This window comes from Crocodylus porosus, unplaced genomic scaffold (assembly GCF_001723895.1).
Source record: "Crocodylus porosus isolate Cpor-Errol unplaced genomic scaffold, CroPor_comp1, whole genome shotgun sequence".
In the NCBI taxonomy this organism is placed as follows: domain Eukaryota; kingdom Metazoa; phylum Chordata; order Crocodylia; family Crocodylidae; genus Crocodylus; species Crocodylus porosus.
In genome coordinates, this window is record NW_017728918.1 from 31,776,293 (window position 1) to 31,791,394 (window position 15,102).

Here is a 15,102-nt window from a genome sequence, read left to right on the forward strand (position 1 = left end):
GAACTACAGAAATACTGAGGAACATTTTACATCCAATCACAGAAAGAGTCCGTGTAATATTTGTCCAGTCTATAAAATAAGCTATCCATACATTGTACAGTGCTGGAAACTCTCCAGTGGCTGGAAACCCTTATATACTGACACACGCTATAAAAACTCCTTTCTTAAACGGATTATATTTTTAAGATAAAAAAGCATCATACACATCACCTCTTCTATTAAAAAAAATCACATTGAAAGATCATAGTTAAAAAGAAAAATAGATGACCTTCCCAATAATTAGATTTTATACATGGAAAAAGGATAAATTTGTTATAATTTTCCAGGTACAGAAAATAATTATTGGAGGTTTGCCTTCAATTCCATCCCCCGCCCCCCCCTTGGGGGGGGGGGGAAATCAGATATCTCCCTTGCCCTCTGCCCCACCTCTGCTGCTTCTCCCTGCAGCCCCTTCCCCCCTCTCCTTACTGTTAGACCCCGCTCTCCCTGAGCACATGCAAGGGAGAAGAAAATTTGAAAACAGTGACCTTGTAATTAAACATAGCTGTAGTAATTTGCATACAGTACCCAACAGACTTAGTTAATCTAGAATTGGTGCATATTTATTTTTAAACAGCTACAAGTTTTAGCATAGATACTCCATAAGAAACACTTTTGCATCTACTAATATATAGTAGAAACTGTGCATGATATTAGTAGAAAGCCAAAAAGGTCATGATTTACTATACACTTCATTTGGCTGACCCCAACCAACCAGCAGTTGACAGCATTTAAAGCCATGGTGACCCCACAGCTCAGCACTGCTCAGTATAGATGTGTATTCCAGACACCCTTCACAGAGGATCCATGTGCTATTAGTCTCCTACTCATGACTGGAACTGGGTGTTCTTTTCACAAGTCCTGGGTTCCTTCAAAAATGTATATGCAGAAGAGGCACAGGGCACCTATCCAGGTTCACCTCATAAGCTGGAGCCACATTAATCATATGTGACGGGCTGAGAGAAGGGCAATAGCCCTGAGTGAACTGTATGGGGCCACATTTGGCGATATCTGCTAGGCTCAAGAAGAAACAGGAATCATTGGCAATGGGAAAAAGATACAGTTCAGTATAAATGTATGCAATGTGGTGGCTCACTGTGACTTGAAGGAGTTGGCACTGAGGAGCACTGTGCTTAATGGACACTGTCATACACTGTACAGTAAAAGCTCTGTTATCAGGCATGAATGGGGAACAGGAGGTGCCAGCAACCCAAAACTGCTGATTACCTGAGGCAGGGGTTTTCAGCCGGACATGGAGCGGAGGAAGGGGGTGGGGGCAGGGGGTGCGGCAGTGGCAGCTGCACACAGAGTGGGGGGCATGGCAGTGGCCGCATGTGGAATGGTGATAACACAGGGTGTTATAGTAATACTCATTTAGTCAATTTCATAGTTGATTTCCATTACTGAGCACATGCTGTTTTTGGCAGCAGTTTAATGAGGCAATGTATTTAATGAGGTTTCCTTGTATGGACTTCTCCCCCCATGCTGATTGGAAAAACAACCCATCTTTTATTTGAGTAAACATGGTACTAATTTTAAAAAATTTCAAAATGTAAATCTCCTATTCTCAGTTAATTTAAAGATTAATTTAAGGGTTTTTTATTCATATACGATTTTGCTTTAATCAGTGACAAACTGCTTTGGAACACTATGATACATTTAGTATAGTGATGCTCAAGATTTTGGCCCTTTGACCAGATGAGTGGCATGGGGCTGGTCTGTGGACCAGATCCCACATGGGGTGTGCGCACCAGGTTGGGCCTCATACACCCAGATCAGACCAACCTCATACACTTGTGCCATCTTGGCCTGGCCCTATGAGCCTGGATTATGTCCAGATTAGACTGTGTGCCTGATGTAGTGTGCAGGGCCATACTATCTGGTCCATGGGGGCTTCTCATGGGTCTGAAATTAGGCAATCCAGCAGCAATTAACACTGCCTGCTCCCCACCTGCCAATATTTCAAACCCATGGAGAGCCTGTGGGATGGCTGACATGGCTCTGTGGGCTAGATCTGGCCTGCAAGCCAAGCATCCTTGATTTAATCAAACAAAAGAAGGCTGTAATTTACTGCATGTTGTATTTGGCATCATACTTTTGCTTTCTTCCCAGTTAACATTTTGTTATATTGAAGCATTATGGCAGCAGCATTATACTTAGTGCAAACTTTATTTTTTCCTCCCCCTTTTAATCTTTCTTTACCACCTATTTCCTTACTCATGTACAACGTTTATTTCTCCTGCAAGTTTAGCCTTTTCATAACTTAGTGAATGGGTCTAGGAAAGAAAGGCAAAAGAAGCAATACCTTCTATTCCACATATTTCTCTTTCCTTATTGTGCATGGCTGTCAATGATAAGCCATCCATTTCCTGTGAGAACTGCACATACTGCTATATCTCTTGAACTAATGCTATATTACTGTAGTGGATTACATGTACAGTACCACCTGTCTAAGATATTAAGAATCTTGTTATCCTTTTTCTGTAATACAAGCAATGTAGGAGCATGTTGGGAAAGGCATGTATTAATTTTTTTCTAGGAAACAGCTAAAAGCTTACTCCATTTAAATAATGGATGATAATTTGGGTCCATTACCTGAACACAGGAAATTTCTTCAGCAAATGAGACAACTAGATTTTTCTTTTTTAGACATTCACAGCAGAGATAAGGAGTATTATGTAAGTCAACTGCCTTACCTTTTCGACCAGGGTATACATGAGGATAATACTCATAGTAGAGATCAGGTTGGTCTAGGTTTCCAAATGGTTCAAACTCCATTTCTGCATTTTGGAAGAGATTTAACTTCACCAACAGTGCCAGTCTCACAAACCACAGCTAAAAAGGCAAAGCACAGAAAAACATCAGGTCATGTAACAGTTTCTCAAAAATTACTTTTAGGTTTTTAATCTACTATGCCTGAAATAATTAAAATAGTTAGTCTTAAGACTCATTCATGAAAATAAGTAATTGAAGTCACAGGCTTGTCATTGGAGCAATTTTAAAAAACAATTAAAACAGTAAAACTGAGGAAAATTATATTTAGGTCAGTTGGGAAGCACTGGGCCTTAAAGCCAGCTCAAAATATATAAAAGTGTAACATCAAGTGGCATTTTAAAAGTAAAATTTACTTTTATGTAATGGAATGGGAGAAAGTATGTCACTAAGATATCACTATGATGCAGGCTGGACTAGATGACTGCGGGAGGTCCCTTCCAGCCCTACTATTCTGAAATACACAGTATGATTTCTACTGAGTCACGTACCCTGAACTGTACTCGGTTGTTAAATTTATAGCCCTGGTTAGCAGGTGGAATGGGAGCTGATTTGTGGTAAAAAACTGACTATTCGAGGATGAAATAGTTCTTGGATAGGGATGATCAACCTACAGCCTATGCACTGGATTTGGTCCACAACGAGGTCCAATCCATCACAGTGGATTGGTGGCATGGAGTTGTGCCATGCTGCTCATCCCCTCTGTAGCACTGCTCTTTGCTGAGGAGCCTGGTGCTTCATCACCCCTGTGCTTCCTCTGCTGGAGAAAGGAAAGTGCAGATGTGCTGGAGCACACTGAGTGCAAGCTGCTGCTGCTGGGGTCAGTGGGAAGAGATCAGTTGGAGGTTCCAGCCTGCGGCCATGGCCAGGTCACAAGGTCTGGCCTGCACCAGCAAAAAGCTACAGACTCCTGGTTTTGGAGAGAGGATACATTACATATTAAATAGAGTAACCTGCCTATGTATTTAAATTATTATACATTTTTCAACAGGTATCTTTTCCCTGTGTTGGAGTGAGCTACTACAGCGGTGCCCAACCATTTGGCCCACAGGCCAGATGGACAGAGCCCAGTCCATCTGCGGGCCAGATCCAGGGAGTGGAATAGCGGGGCCTGATCTAGACATGCAAGGGGGAAGGATGGAAGCCTGGCAGACCTGGCTGAGTGTGTTGACCCAGCCCTGACCTAGAAGTGTTGTTGGGGGATAGAGTACACGTGGCCTGGTCCCTCCTTTCCCACCAAATTTCCCAACTTGTGGAAAGCCACAGGGGCCAGATGCCATGGCTCTGTGGGCCAGGTATGACCTGTGGGTTGGGGGTTGAGCACCCCGATCTATGAGGTTATAAGCCTGAGATTCATGTGTTTGCTTCATTTACCACTGTGTAATGAAAGACAGTTAGCCACATCAGTCTGAAGTTAGGCAAAACGCAGGGTACAGCAGGCCAATTCATTCAGAAAGGCATAAGCTTTCATAGCTGATAGCTAGGAATGCACTGATACATCTGTCTGTATTGTATCGGCATTGATAAAAGGAAAATTGACATTATTAGTAATTGGCTTTTTTTGGCTGATGTGGCTAATAATGTTGCTGATAAATGCCGCATGCTTATGCACACCTGAAGCATGCACATAGCCAGTAAGTCTGCTGGGTGGGAAGGAGATGGGGGCAGGAGGGAGGGAGTAGATCAAGGCCCCTGTGGTGAGGAAGGGAGTGGGGCTGCCCAGCCAGGGCAGGGTGTGGGAAGAAGCTGCAAGTGGTTTGTCTGGGGGGGGGAAGGGGGGGTGTGTGTGTGGAGCTAATCCCACTGCTAAGTGCACCCCCAGAGGAGCCATGGCTGGGCGTTTCCCTCCCGCCCGATCTGTGTATGAGGTGAGGGTGGGTTGCCACTGCTGCCTGCCCCGAGCACAGCCTTGGCCCCAACCCCTGTCGGGAAGAGCCTAACATTGCCCCCAGCCCCAGCCTGCAATGGTAGCTTGCCCTCAGCCCATGCATAGACCCTGGGGGCATATGTCCCTCATGGCTCCCTCAGGGGTGCACACAGCAGCAGGATCCACCCCAACCTCCCCCAGATGAGCCACTTGTGGCTCCATCCCCCCATTTCACCCTGGCTGGGCAGTGCCCGTGCCTGTCCCTGCCCCAGCCTCCCTCCCTCATTGCAGGGGCTTCAATCTCTTCCTCCACTCAAACAGATTAACCAGCTGGACCCTGCTTTCCTACCTGATGCACTTCATATCAGCAATTGGATCAGTATTGGCCAATATGGCTCGTTAATAATCAGCCATCCGTATCTGTCCAAAAGATTATTGGTGCCCCCCTACTGACAGCCTACTGTGGACTACTAGTCCATTCCTAACATCAATCAGATGAAGTAAGCTTTTTCCTGTGACTGCTTATGCCTTTCTGAATGAGTTAGTGTCCAAGATGCTATCTTAATTTTATTACAGAGCAAATGCAGGGTAATTTACTAGACAGTAAATGTGTTGTCACCCCATATTCCACCACAGTATCTTTTATACAATGATCTTGAGATTGGATCTGATCATGAGCAAGTGTCTTCCTTGACTGATATTCTTGGAAGAATGAGACCTTAAACACTGTGTCTGAATGCAAAGTGATTGTACCTGCAAAGAATCTGTTGTATGACTAGTAGGCAGTCCATTTTTGCCATACCCTTGGCCATGGGCAGTAAGAAGTCGTCCACATAGGTCAACAGCTGCCCTCCAGTTTTTGCTGTTCTGTGAAAAAGAATGGAATAAGTTACAAATAAAATGAAGCTACTAAAATGCACAGCTGCTTATTTTGCTTGAAGCAGCTACATCTAGCCATTAGTAATAATGACAAGGTCAGGAAAGCTGGCCAGTAAGAAGTAGAATGTCATTTGTCAAAGCTGCATGTGTAATTAGGCAAAAAGCGAAGTCAAGCATGAGATACAGTTTAAGATTACAAGTTCACAAAAACAAAAGTATACACAGCATCCCAGGGGTTTTCCATTAAAAGCATCCATCATATTTCCTAATCCACTAATAATACTCAACATTTTTTGCCATTTCAAAAGAAGGATTTTACCCAAAGAACTCTAATATTATGAAGTAGGTAGGTCCTAACTGTATTCCCACTGATTTTAATAAGGTAGGATTAAAAAAAAATGAAGTTCATTCAATAATATTGTTGAATTAACTGAACAAGCTGGAGACTATCATTAAGAATGAGGGATGAGAAAAAAGTTTAATATGTATAAAATAATATTAAAATATGTAATTGTAGATTTTTAAACAAAAGGTAACTTTTGAATTTTCCATTTACCAGTCTCTCTAATGCTAACAGCAAGGACGCTTCAGTAGAGAAATAGACTGTACAACTGAAAGAGCTTCCAAATATCCTGCAGTAACCTACTACAATGCAAAAAGAAAACTCCTTGGTGGTCATCTACTATCCCACAATTGAACCAATCAGAATCACCAACCAACTATGGGCTATACCTGACAAAGATCAGACCCCAAGAAACATATTCCCAGACCCTTAACTCCTGGTTTTCAAACAGCCCCTAACCTTGTCCAACCTATCATCAGAAGCAAACTCTACATTACCCATGAAACACCAAGCAGTACACATCCCTGCCTTGGCAAGAAATGATTAACCTGTCAGCACATCTCCACTGCTACTACTATCAACACCTCCCACAAAAACCCATCAGAAACCATGATTCTTATACATGCCTTTCCCAAAATGTGATACACCTGATCTGATGAACTAAGTGCCCTCATGGCAATTACCTGGGTGCAACTGAACAGCAGCTACCTACCAGAATGGACACTCACAGAAAAATATAAAGATGCTTGAGGTTAATGCAAACCAAATTCATCCAACAATACAAAGACAATTTATGTTAATTTACTGGGAGAGTAAAAATGAATTCCAGGGACATCCAATGATTTCAGGGAAGGGCCAGGCCACTCAAATGTCTATCAGATAAAACAAGATGCATATACAGGAAGTCCTCGACTTAAGATGTTTTGGGTTGCAACGAATGGCACTCAGGACATTTATAAACTGACACCCTATTTCGACTTTGACCTCAGTTTCGACTTCACTACGGTTTATTCTGATGTGATGCCATATGAGCGAACAAGTTCGCTGCGTTGACCATCTCCCTGGAGAACATCTGTCCAAACTTCCTTGGACACTTCCTTTAAGAAAGCAGACAAGATTCCAGAAAAACGTGCAGCCAAGACTCCTGAGAAGACTCCAGCCAAGAACCCTTCAAAAAGTCCAGCACAGTCACCTCAAAGAAGTCCTTATCAATATGACTGCTACCAAATCCATATAGGTTGCTATTTACAATATAAATGCATTAATGTGGCTATATTACTCATCTACAATTGACTGAGTACAAAATTCTGGGTCACGTTTGGTGAAAATAAGATATTGAGTCTTGGTTCAGGAACCAATCCCTCATTTATAACATTGTTCCTATGGGAAAACTGGTTCCAAGTTACGATGTTTCGACTTAAGATGCGGTTTTCAGGAACCAACTGAATCGCAAGTCCGAGGACTGCCTGTATCATTTTGGGAGTGTATATATTCACATATTTTTTCTGTCACTTGGGTCCTCCAATCTTCTCTAGGATCAGTTGGGAAAGTGCTTAATAGTTAATAGCACTTAATATTTCTTAATAGTTTAAACAATTAAATTTAGAAAACTGAAATAATTCTAAGGTAGTAAAAAATTCTGAATTAAAATAATTATTTACGGCATACAACTGTAATCTAAGATTATTATATTTGACAACATATGTAAGAGCACAATATTAACCATATGCATATGTAACAGTATACAATTTTTTTTTCAAACAAACTCAAGGGGAGTCATTAACTCTACATGAGACACCATTAAAGTGATTAAAATGTCCTCTTCCACTAGCTACAACATTCTGTTCCTGTGTAAATTACCATAACATAACACTTTAACATTATTCTGGAATATGCAGTTATTAACCCTTTTCAAGTCTAACTGAATATAGAATTATTGCTTACTAAAAGGACTAGATACAATAATCATGCTCAAGTATGGCAGTTATCAAAAATGTAGTAATTACCATAAAACTGCAAATATTATGCTGCAAGATCATCAGGTATGCATGTTGTAAAACATACTGCAATATTTATTCAAAATAAGGTAAACAATCTATGAAAGGTCTGTGACAAACATAATTATTGTTTATATTGTCTAAAGCATAATTTTTACTTATTACCATAAAATAAAGTAAAAAGTTGCACAGACAGGCTATTATTTACTTTTATTTACAACGGAGGCAATTGCATGGCCCTATACTAGAATAATAACAATATTTTGACAACTGAATACTCAACTTTCAGATTTCAGTTGTCACATAAATGCTTATTAGCCTTCACAGACTGGTAACTTTATTTACAAATTATCACTATAAGAAGCATACAGATTTAAAGAAATAGTTTTGGGATAGCTTTAGTAATTCTGTAGTCCTTACAGCTTTGAGCTGTTGCAAAAATTGCTTGATAGCCCTACTTTCTCCTGTACTACCTCCATGGTCCTAATTTAGTACTGATTTTAAAGCAAAAATTCAAATAGTGAAATACAAGGATTCCTCAGATCATTTCCTCTTTAGGTTTCTGTTGCAAATTCACTTTGGTCAGCTTTGATTTATTTTCCCTGCTGTGCAATCTCAAATGAAGTAAAAAGCTTGATAATTTGATTACAGTTAGTACCAGAAATCTGGCTACTGCTCCATTCCCACCCCCTGCAAATAATCAGGATGGAGTAAATAGAACATTTAGGAGAAGGTGAAAATGTTTTCCAGACCTCTCTTGTTTTTACAGCTTTAAAGTTTCCTTGAGACTCTTTTACTATGATGAGGTTTAGTCTTATTTTTTTGACTTTTGGAGCCACTCTTGTAAAACTTCTCTCTCACTATAGACAATTTTATGGTAGGGTAACAATATAAACTAAGTGCTTTGCATTGAGTGAAACAAATTTTTCAACTTGGCTTTCCAAAAATTATAATAAAAAAGGAATGCCACTCTCCAGGGAAGGGACAGACAAATAACAACATATTCACTTCAATGAGGCATTGCCCTAACAATGGGTGTGATATAAGAAAGGCAGGTGGGGAAATGAAGCAAGGAACTGTTAGCTTCTAGATGTGACTATTTACAGGTGACAAAGAAAGTGAAAAAAGGAGAGATGCATTTTCAATATTGGGGTAGATACTCTGGTCAACATTACATCGAGAGTCCTGAAAAAGATGCGAGCATGACTGAAGGTAGACCCATAATTTGCCAAGTCCCACTCCTTTTGCAAATTTGCTATCTCAGACTCTCCATTGTGCATGGCATTTTGTTCTGAGCACTTTTCCTTGTGTCTGGTGAATATGCTAACACACTCATGTGGGGTGGTCAAAAATGGACTCTAACAGGAAGCATAAGGCTCCTGTTACTTTGAGAGAAAAAACCCCCAAACCAACCAGTAGCAGTCAGTGCTCAAGCAGCCAAACAAGGTCTGGCTCCAAAAGAAAAGATGCCTTAGGGTTATATAGCTCTCTGAAGCCCTGCCAGAGGGCAAAGGCTTGATTACAATGGGTGGGGAGGAGAGGAATAAGGTCAGCAAGCCTGAAGCCCTAGAGGGGCAGAGACAGGGCTAGAGATCTCACAGTCCAGAGAGGGGCAGCGCAGTGACTGGGGCCAGAGACTCACAGCCTGGGAAGGGTAGAGATAAGAGCCTGGGATGGGCAAAGCAAGGGTCAAGTACCTGTAGCCCATGAGGAGTAGAAACAGGGCTAGCAAGCCTGCAGCTCAAACGGGGTGGAGTTTCGGGCCCTGGGACCTACAGCCTATAAAAGGGGCAGAAATAAGAGTCTAGGAGGGCAAGAAAAGGGCTGGAGCCCAAGAAGACCTGATGCGGTGGGTCTAGGCCAAAGGGACCAGCCAAAGCAGCAGGGGGGTGGTAAAAAAATTAAAAGTTGAGACGCTGTTTGAGAAGGCCCCAATAAGGGTGTGGAGGTGAGAAGCAGCCCAGCAGTTTGGTCCAAAATGTCCATCTAAATGATGATTGGAAACATCTGTGAAGCATGGGCATGGCTGTAAGGGAAGTCTGCAGGTCGTGATGAGCACGTAAGGCAAAAAGGTGTTCTGGGGCACACGTATGGGCCTGGAAGGCCAACTAAATGAGAAGACTGTAGTGAGTCTAATAGGAAGGCTGGCACAGAGTTTGCTCTAGGGCCCTGAGGCTACCTCCCTTTCCAAGCTTTACTAAGAACATCAAGATGTGGCAGGTGAGAGTGGAGTGAGAGTACCAAAGGCCAGAGCAGGACGGGAGCTGAGTGACCGCTAGGGTCATCACCGCTGCCTCTGAAACACTGGTCCTGTTACATGGACCGGAAATCTTCCTTTGTGCTCCACAGAGTGTCTTTAGGAAGCTGAAACATCAATCATCTCTTTTCTAAATGAATTCATGAGGGCTGACCAAGGCTGCTGAAGAATTTTTCTAACCTCTAAGGGTATAACTTTCTTCTCAATAATGTTTAAATACTTGGCTAAACATTTTTCTAAAGGAGGTTCAGATAACTTCAACTTATTTTTTTAAAATTATTGTTGTTTGACAACTCATCCATCCCTTATAGTTCTTTAGTTTTTTTTTTCTTATTAGCTGTGATTTATTTATTATATTCCCCTAAAAATTTCAAAATAAGGATCTGAATTAGCCACAGCCCTGCTTTGGTCTGATTAAGAAAGCCACAGGCCATTAATAAAATACAACTGTTAAGCAAAAACTTAAGATCATGTCTTTAAATAAGAATCAGTCACAAATGTATTCTGAAAACTTTTTCTTTAAATAACAACAAATGAAATGCACTCTGCTATGAACCTAAAGGAAGGGTTGGCATCCTATGGTATGCAGGCCAGATCTGGGATGTCAAGTTACTTTTCTGGACTGTGAAGCCAGGACGTTGCCAGTAATTCAATGGTAGGTAGAACTGGCTGCAGCAGCAATTAATTAGGTGGTGGTGGTGGCTGGATCACAAGCAGGAGCTCACCTTTTCACTGAGCTGTATTACTTGGGCCTGCCACTCTAAAAGGTTGTAGACCCTTGATTCATGAAATCTTGATTCTAGCTTGTACATGATAAAAAAAATATTGGGTCCTGCTTTGAGCAGGAGGCTGGACTAGATGACCTCCTGAGATCCTTTCCAACTCTAATTTTCTATCATTATAGCTTATTCTTCCCTGTAAAAAACCAAGATTGCTCCTCCCATCAGGGCTTCAATACTTTGGCTTCCATTTTTAGAAAAACCAAGAACAGATGCACACACTTTTTTATTTCATTATACAATCATTAGCTCTGAAGTATTTAGAGAGGAGCACTGCATTTCATATAAATTAATTATGAAAATTAAATGCATTCTTACTTACAATTAGCTGTTTCAAGCCTACAAATGACTGTTCTACAGAGTTGGCATTTAAAACCTGTCTCTTCGCTGCAGCCTGTTCCCCAAGAAAGCGGAGCAGTAAGTCTTTTACTGCATCTCCCTGTTGAATGGAGGAGGGGAAAATATTCGTATTATAAAAACATGCATTTCAACATTTTTCTACTAATGTAAATAACTAAGAAAAAAACAAAACTGAAAGAAAAAGTATTTATAACAACAATTTCTGCTCCTCCACATGCCTGTTTTCAAGTATCACTTTTCATGAAGTGAATATAAATCTTGAAGTATTTGAGATTTTTAAAGAAAATGGTTCAAAAATAGTTTCACATTATTTTTATTTTTAAACACTTTTTGAAATTTTCCAGATAACTTGCACAATATTAGTTTTGGCTTCTTGATTGGCTAATTCAGCCCCACCAACCTCCAACCCACAGGCCAAACGTGACCTGCAGAGTCATGGTATCTGGCCTGCAGGGCTCCTTAGGGGTTGAGAAATTTGGTAGTGGGGGACCAGTGACAAGTGATACAAGTGATACAAGTGATACCTCCCCTGCTGCCAAATTCCCAAGCCCTGCATAATGGGTTGGCTCTGGGCTGGGCCCCCTTCTCACCACGCAGCTGAGACCCCTGTATTCCATGTGGCTGGATTAGGGCCAGGCTGCCCTCCACCCCTTCTCCATACAGCTGGATGGTACTCTGCTGCACCCATCCAGGACACTGGATTGGGACTACTGGCTTGGTCTGGGCTGCAGATGGACTAAAGAATGTCCACCAAGCCCACTGGACAAAAAGGTTGAGTACCATTGTTAAGCTGTATGTGGTCAGATGGGTTAGCTGATACCATTCTGATTCACTGAGAGCGATTACAAGAAACAAGAGGCCTGAGGAAGGGGGATGCAATATCAGAAAGCTTGCCTGTTTCTATACAAACACAGTTGGTCCAATAAAAAATATAACCCAGAAGACTTCTTACTTTGTGTGAGAATCAGTAAATTATCCAGAAACATGTTTAACAAACACTAGTGTTACTTTTTTGTTTTGTTAAATTAAATTTGCCTCTTCAAAAACACAAGAAGAGCTATCAATTTACACTTACAGAGGTTTTCTGGTATGGCTGTGTTAATATGCTGCTATATGGGTATTGAAATAGGCATGGCTCACTTTTAGCTACTCAGTGAACTGGTCCATTCATATCACAACTCAGAGATTTCACTAATTTCTGGCAAAGGAATTTATTACTGCCTTTTACTGATAGTGAACTGAAGAAGAGGGATTAATTACCCAAGGGCACACAGGATATCTAAAGCACAGCAAAGAATTAAAAGCATTTCTCCCAAGGCCCAGTCCAATGCCTTAGCCATCAGACCATTCTTCTGTCTCTCCCAAATTGCACAGTTAGACCCATAAAGTTTTGCTAGACATTTCTTGTAGATAATACTGTATACAAATTAGCAATGAAATGGAGAATGATATTTAATGAATGGCAAGGATTTAAGAAAGAGCAGCCCATGGAAAATAACCTTGGATCTAGACTCAAGTTGATTCAGTGAAGGATACAAGGATAAATTCATGTAAGCCTGTAACTAAGGTTCTCAATCTTAAAAACGGCATATGCTGAGTAATCTACTTAGAGAAATCAACTGAATTAACAAGTTCAAAGATTTTAATGTAGGAGTATGAAATGTCTTTAAGTCAAGTGCTAATACTACATCAGACAAGAAAGGGGAAAACCTGTAGGAAAACATTTCAGAACTAACTGGATGAAAAGCCACTCTCAAGATGGGAATTAGAAATGAGGAAAGTGCCTACAAGAAAACAGAATAGAAATAAAAGGCGTAATAACCAGAGAAAACTACGGCTGAGACATCTGAAGTGCCAAATTAGATACTCCACGGGATATTACTATATTTACTGAAATATAAGACAAGCTTTTCCCCTCAATCAACGTGGGCCTGCAGGGCTCCTTAAGGGTTGGGAAATTTGCCCCCATGAATGTAGGCCCCTCAGCATGGATCTTACTCAGATGGATTACCACAAGCATAGGTTACTGCATGTTTGGAGGCTAGAAGCGATGCCCCAAATGTACACTGTCCCATCTTACCTGACTGGATAGCCACTTCCAGAATCATTCAAGTTGCAGTCAAAAAGTCTTTTGCAACCTGGAATGTACAAACCCTACTAGACAACCCGAACAGTGATAGATGTGAACACAGAACATATCGTTACCCAGAAACTCCTGTGATTCAACATAGATATCACTGCTCTCACCGAGACTAGATATGCAGCCAAAAGCCATCTGAGAGAAGAGGGGGATGACTATGTTTTTCTGGAAAGGGAAACCTGTAAATGACAGAGCAATACACGGCCTTGCTTTCAGCATTAAGAACCAGATTGTCAGCTAAATGACTGAATTCTCCATTGGTATTAACGAGTCCTCATGACTCTCCTCCTCCAACTCGACCAACAACTTTGCTACCATCAGCAGTACACATGCCCCAACACTCAGAAGAACAGTTTCATGCTGACCTTGATGAAATCCTGACTACCATCCCAAAAGAGGACAAGACAATCCTCCTTAGAGATTTCAATGCGAGAGTTGGCTGGAATTTTTATATGTGGAGGGGCACCACTAAGGAGACTGGGCAAGGCTAATTCCAGTGGCATGCTCTTACTCATTAAATGTGCAGAGCATGATTCTGTCATTACTAAAACTATCTTCAGACAATGTGACAGGTACAAAACAACGTGCAAACATCACCGCTCAGAACAAATTGTACCTCATCAACTATGTCATTGTAAGAGCGTGTGATCTTGCATTCATATCACACATGTTATGAGAGAAGCTGATGATTGATGAGTGAAGCAGTGGACCAATCATTGCTTAGTGAGATCATCATGTCGAGTTCTGCTAATGCATCAAAGCAACCCAATCAGTCCACAGAGAGTACAACATCAAATGCCTTCAGACCTCTAGATACAAAGCTCCTACAGTATAAGGCTGTGGTGATACCAATTCTTTTCAATGGCTGTGAAGCTTGGGTGACCTACAGGGACCACCTGAAAAGTCTGGAATGCCATCACCAGCACTACTTCTGGAAGAACCTTTGCACTAAGTGGGAAGATTGTCACACAATTGCCAATATCCTCACCAACACTGACACCACCAATACGGAAACACTGATTATTTGACATCAGCTGCGGACAGGGCAGTGGGTGTGCATGTCTGATGTATATTTTACCATAACAACTGTTATACTCCCACCTCAGCCAAGGACAAAGGACATGTGGGGCCCAGAGGAAACACTTCAAGGACACCCTCAAGACAAACATTAAGTGTGGTATTGATATGACAAATGAGGAAAAATTAGCCTAGAACAGGGCTACATGGTGACACCTTGTGAGAGAAGGTACATCTTACTTTGAGGAAAGCTATCTTTCCCTGGAGACAGGAAAAAAAGAAATAGAAACAGAGAACAGGAAACAAGACTGAGAAATCCATTGTCCAAACCTCCCCTTTACCACCTGTTGCGTTTTCCAGAGTCTGTGGCTCTAGGATTGGTCACCTTAGCCATCAGACTCATCCACAACCCTTAACTTGACCCATGGGAGTGAGCATCCTTGACCATGAGGGATCACTGCTGCAAACACCAAATTGTGTCTGTATGGACAGAGGAGGGCTCTTACACAGGCACCCACGGACACCCTAGATCCTAAGCATTGTTTCATAGACATCAGGGCTGGAAGGGACCTCGGGAGATCATTGAGTCCAGCCCCCTGCCCAAAGGGCAGGAAGTCAGCTGGGGTCATAGGATCCCAGCAAGATAAGCATC

The 15,102-nt window shown here is 41.6% G+C and overlaps 1 protein-coding gene across 2 annotated transcripts in view; it reads right to left on the reverse strand.

Moving 5' to 3' along the window:
• TRAPPC12 (trafficking protein particle complex 12) overlaps nt 1–15,102 on the reverse strand; it is a 91,762-nt gene that overhangs the window by 66,328 nt on the left and 10,332 nt on the right. For both annotated transcript variants that reach the window (XM_019537442.1, XM_019537444.1), the window contains exons 3-5: nt 11,256–11,372; nt 5,432–5,545; nt 2,736–2,874 (exon numbers count right to left, since the gene is read on the reverse strand). In XM_019537442.1, the coding sequence (XP_019392987.1) occupies nt 2,736–2,874; nt 5,432–5,545; nt 11,256–11,372 (370 nt within the window). The remainder of the gene's footprint in view (nt 1–2,735; nt 2,875–5,431; nt 5,546–11,255; nt 11,373–15,102) is intronic.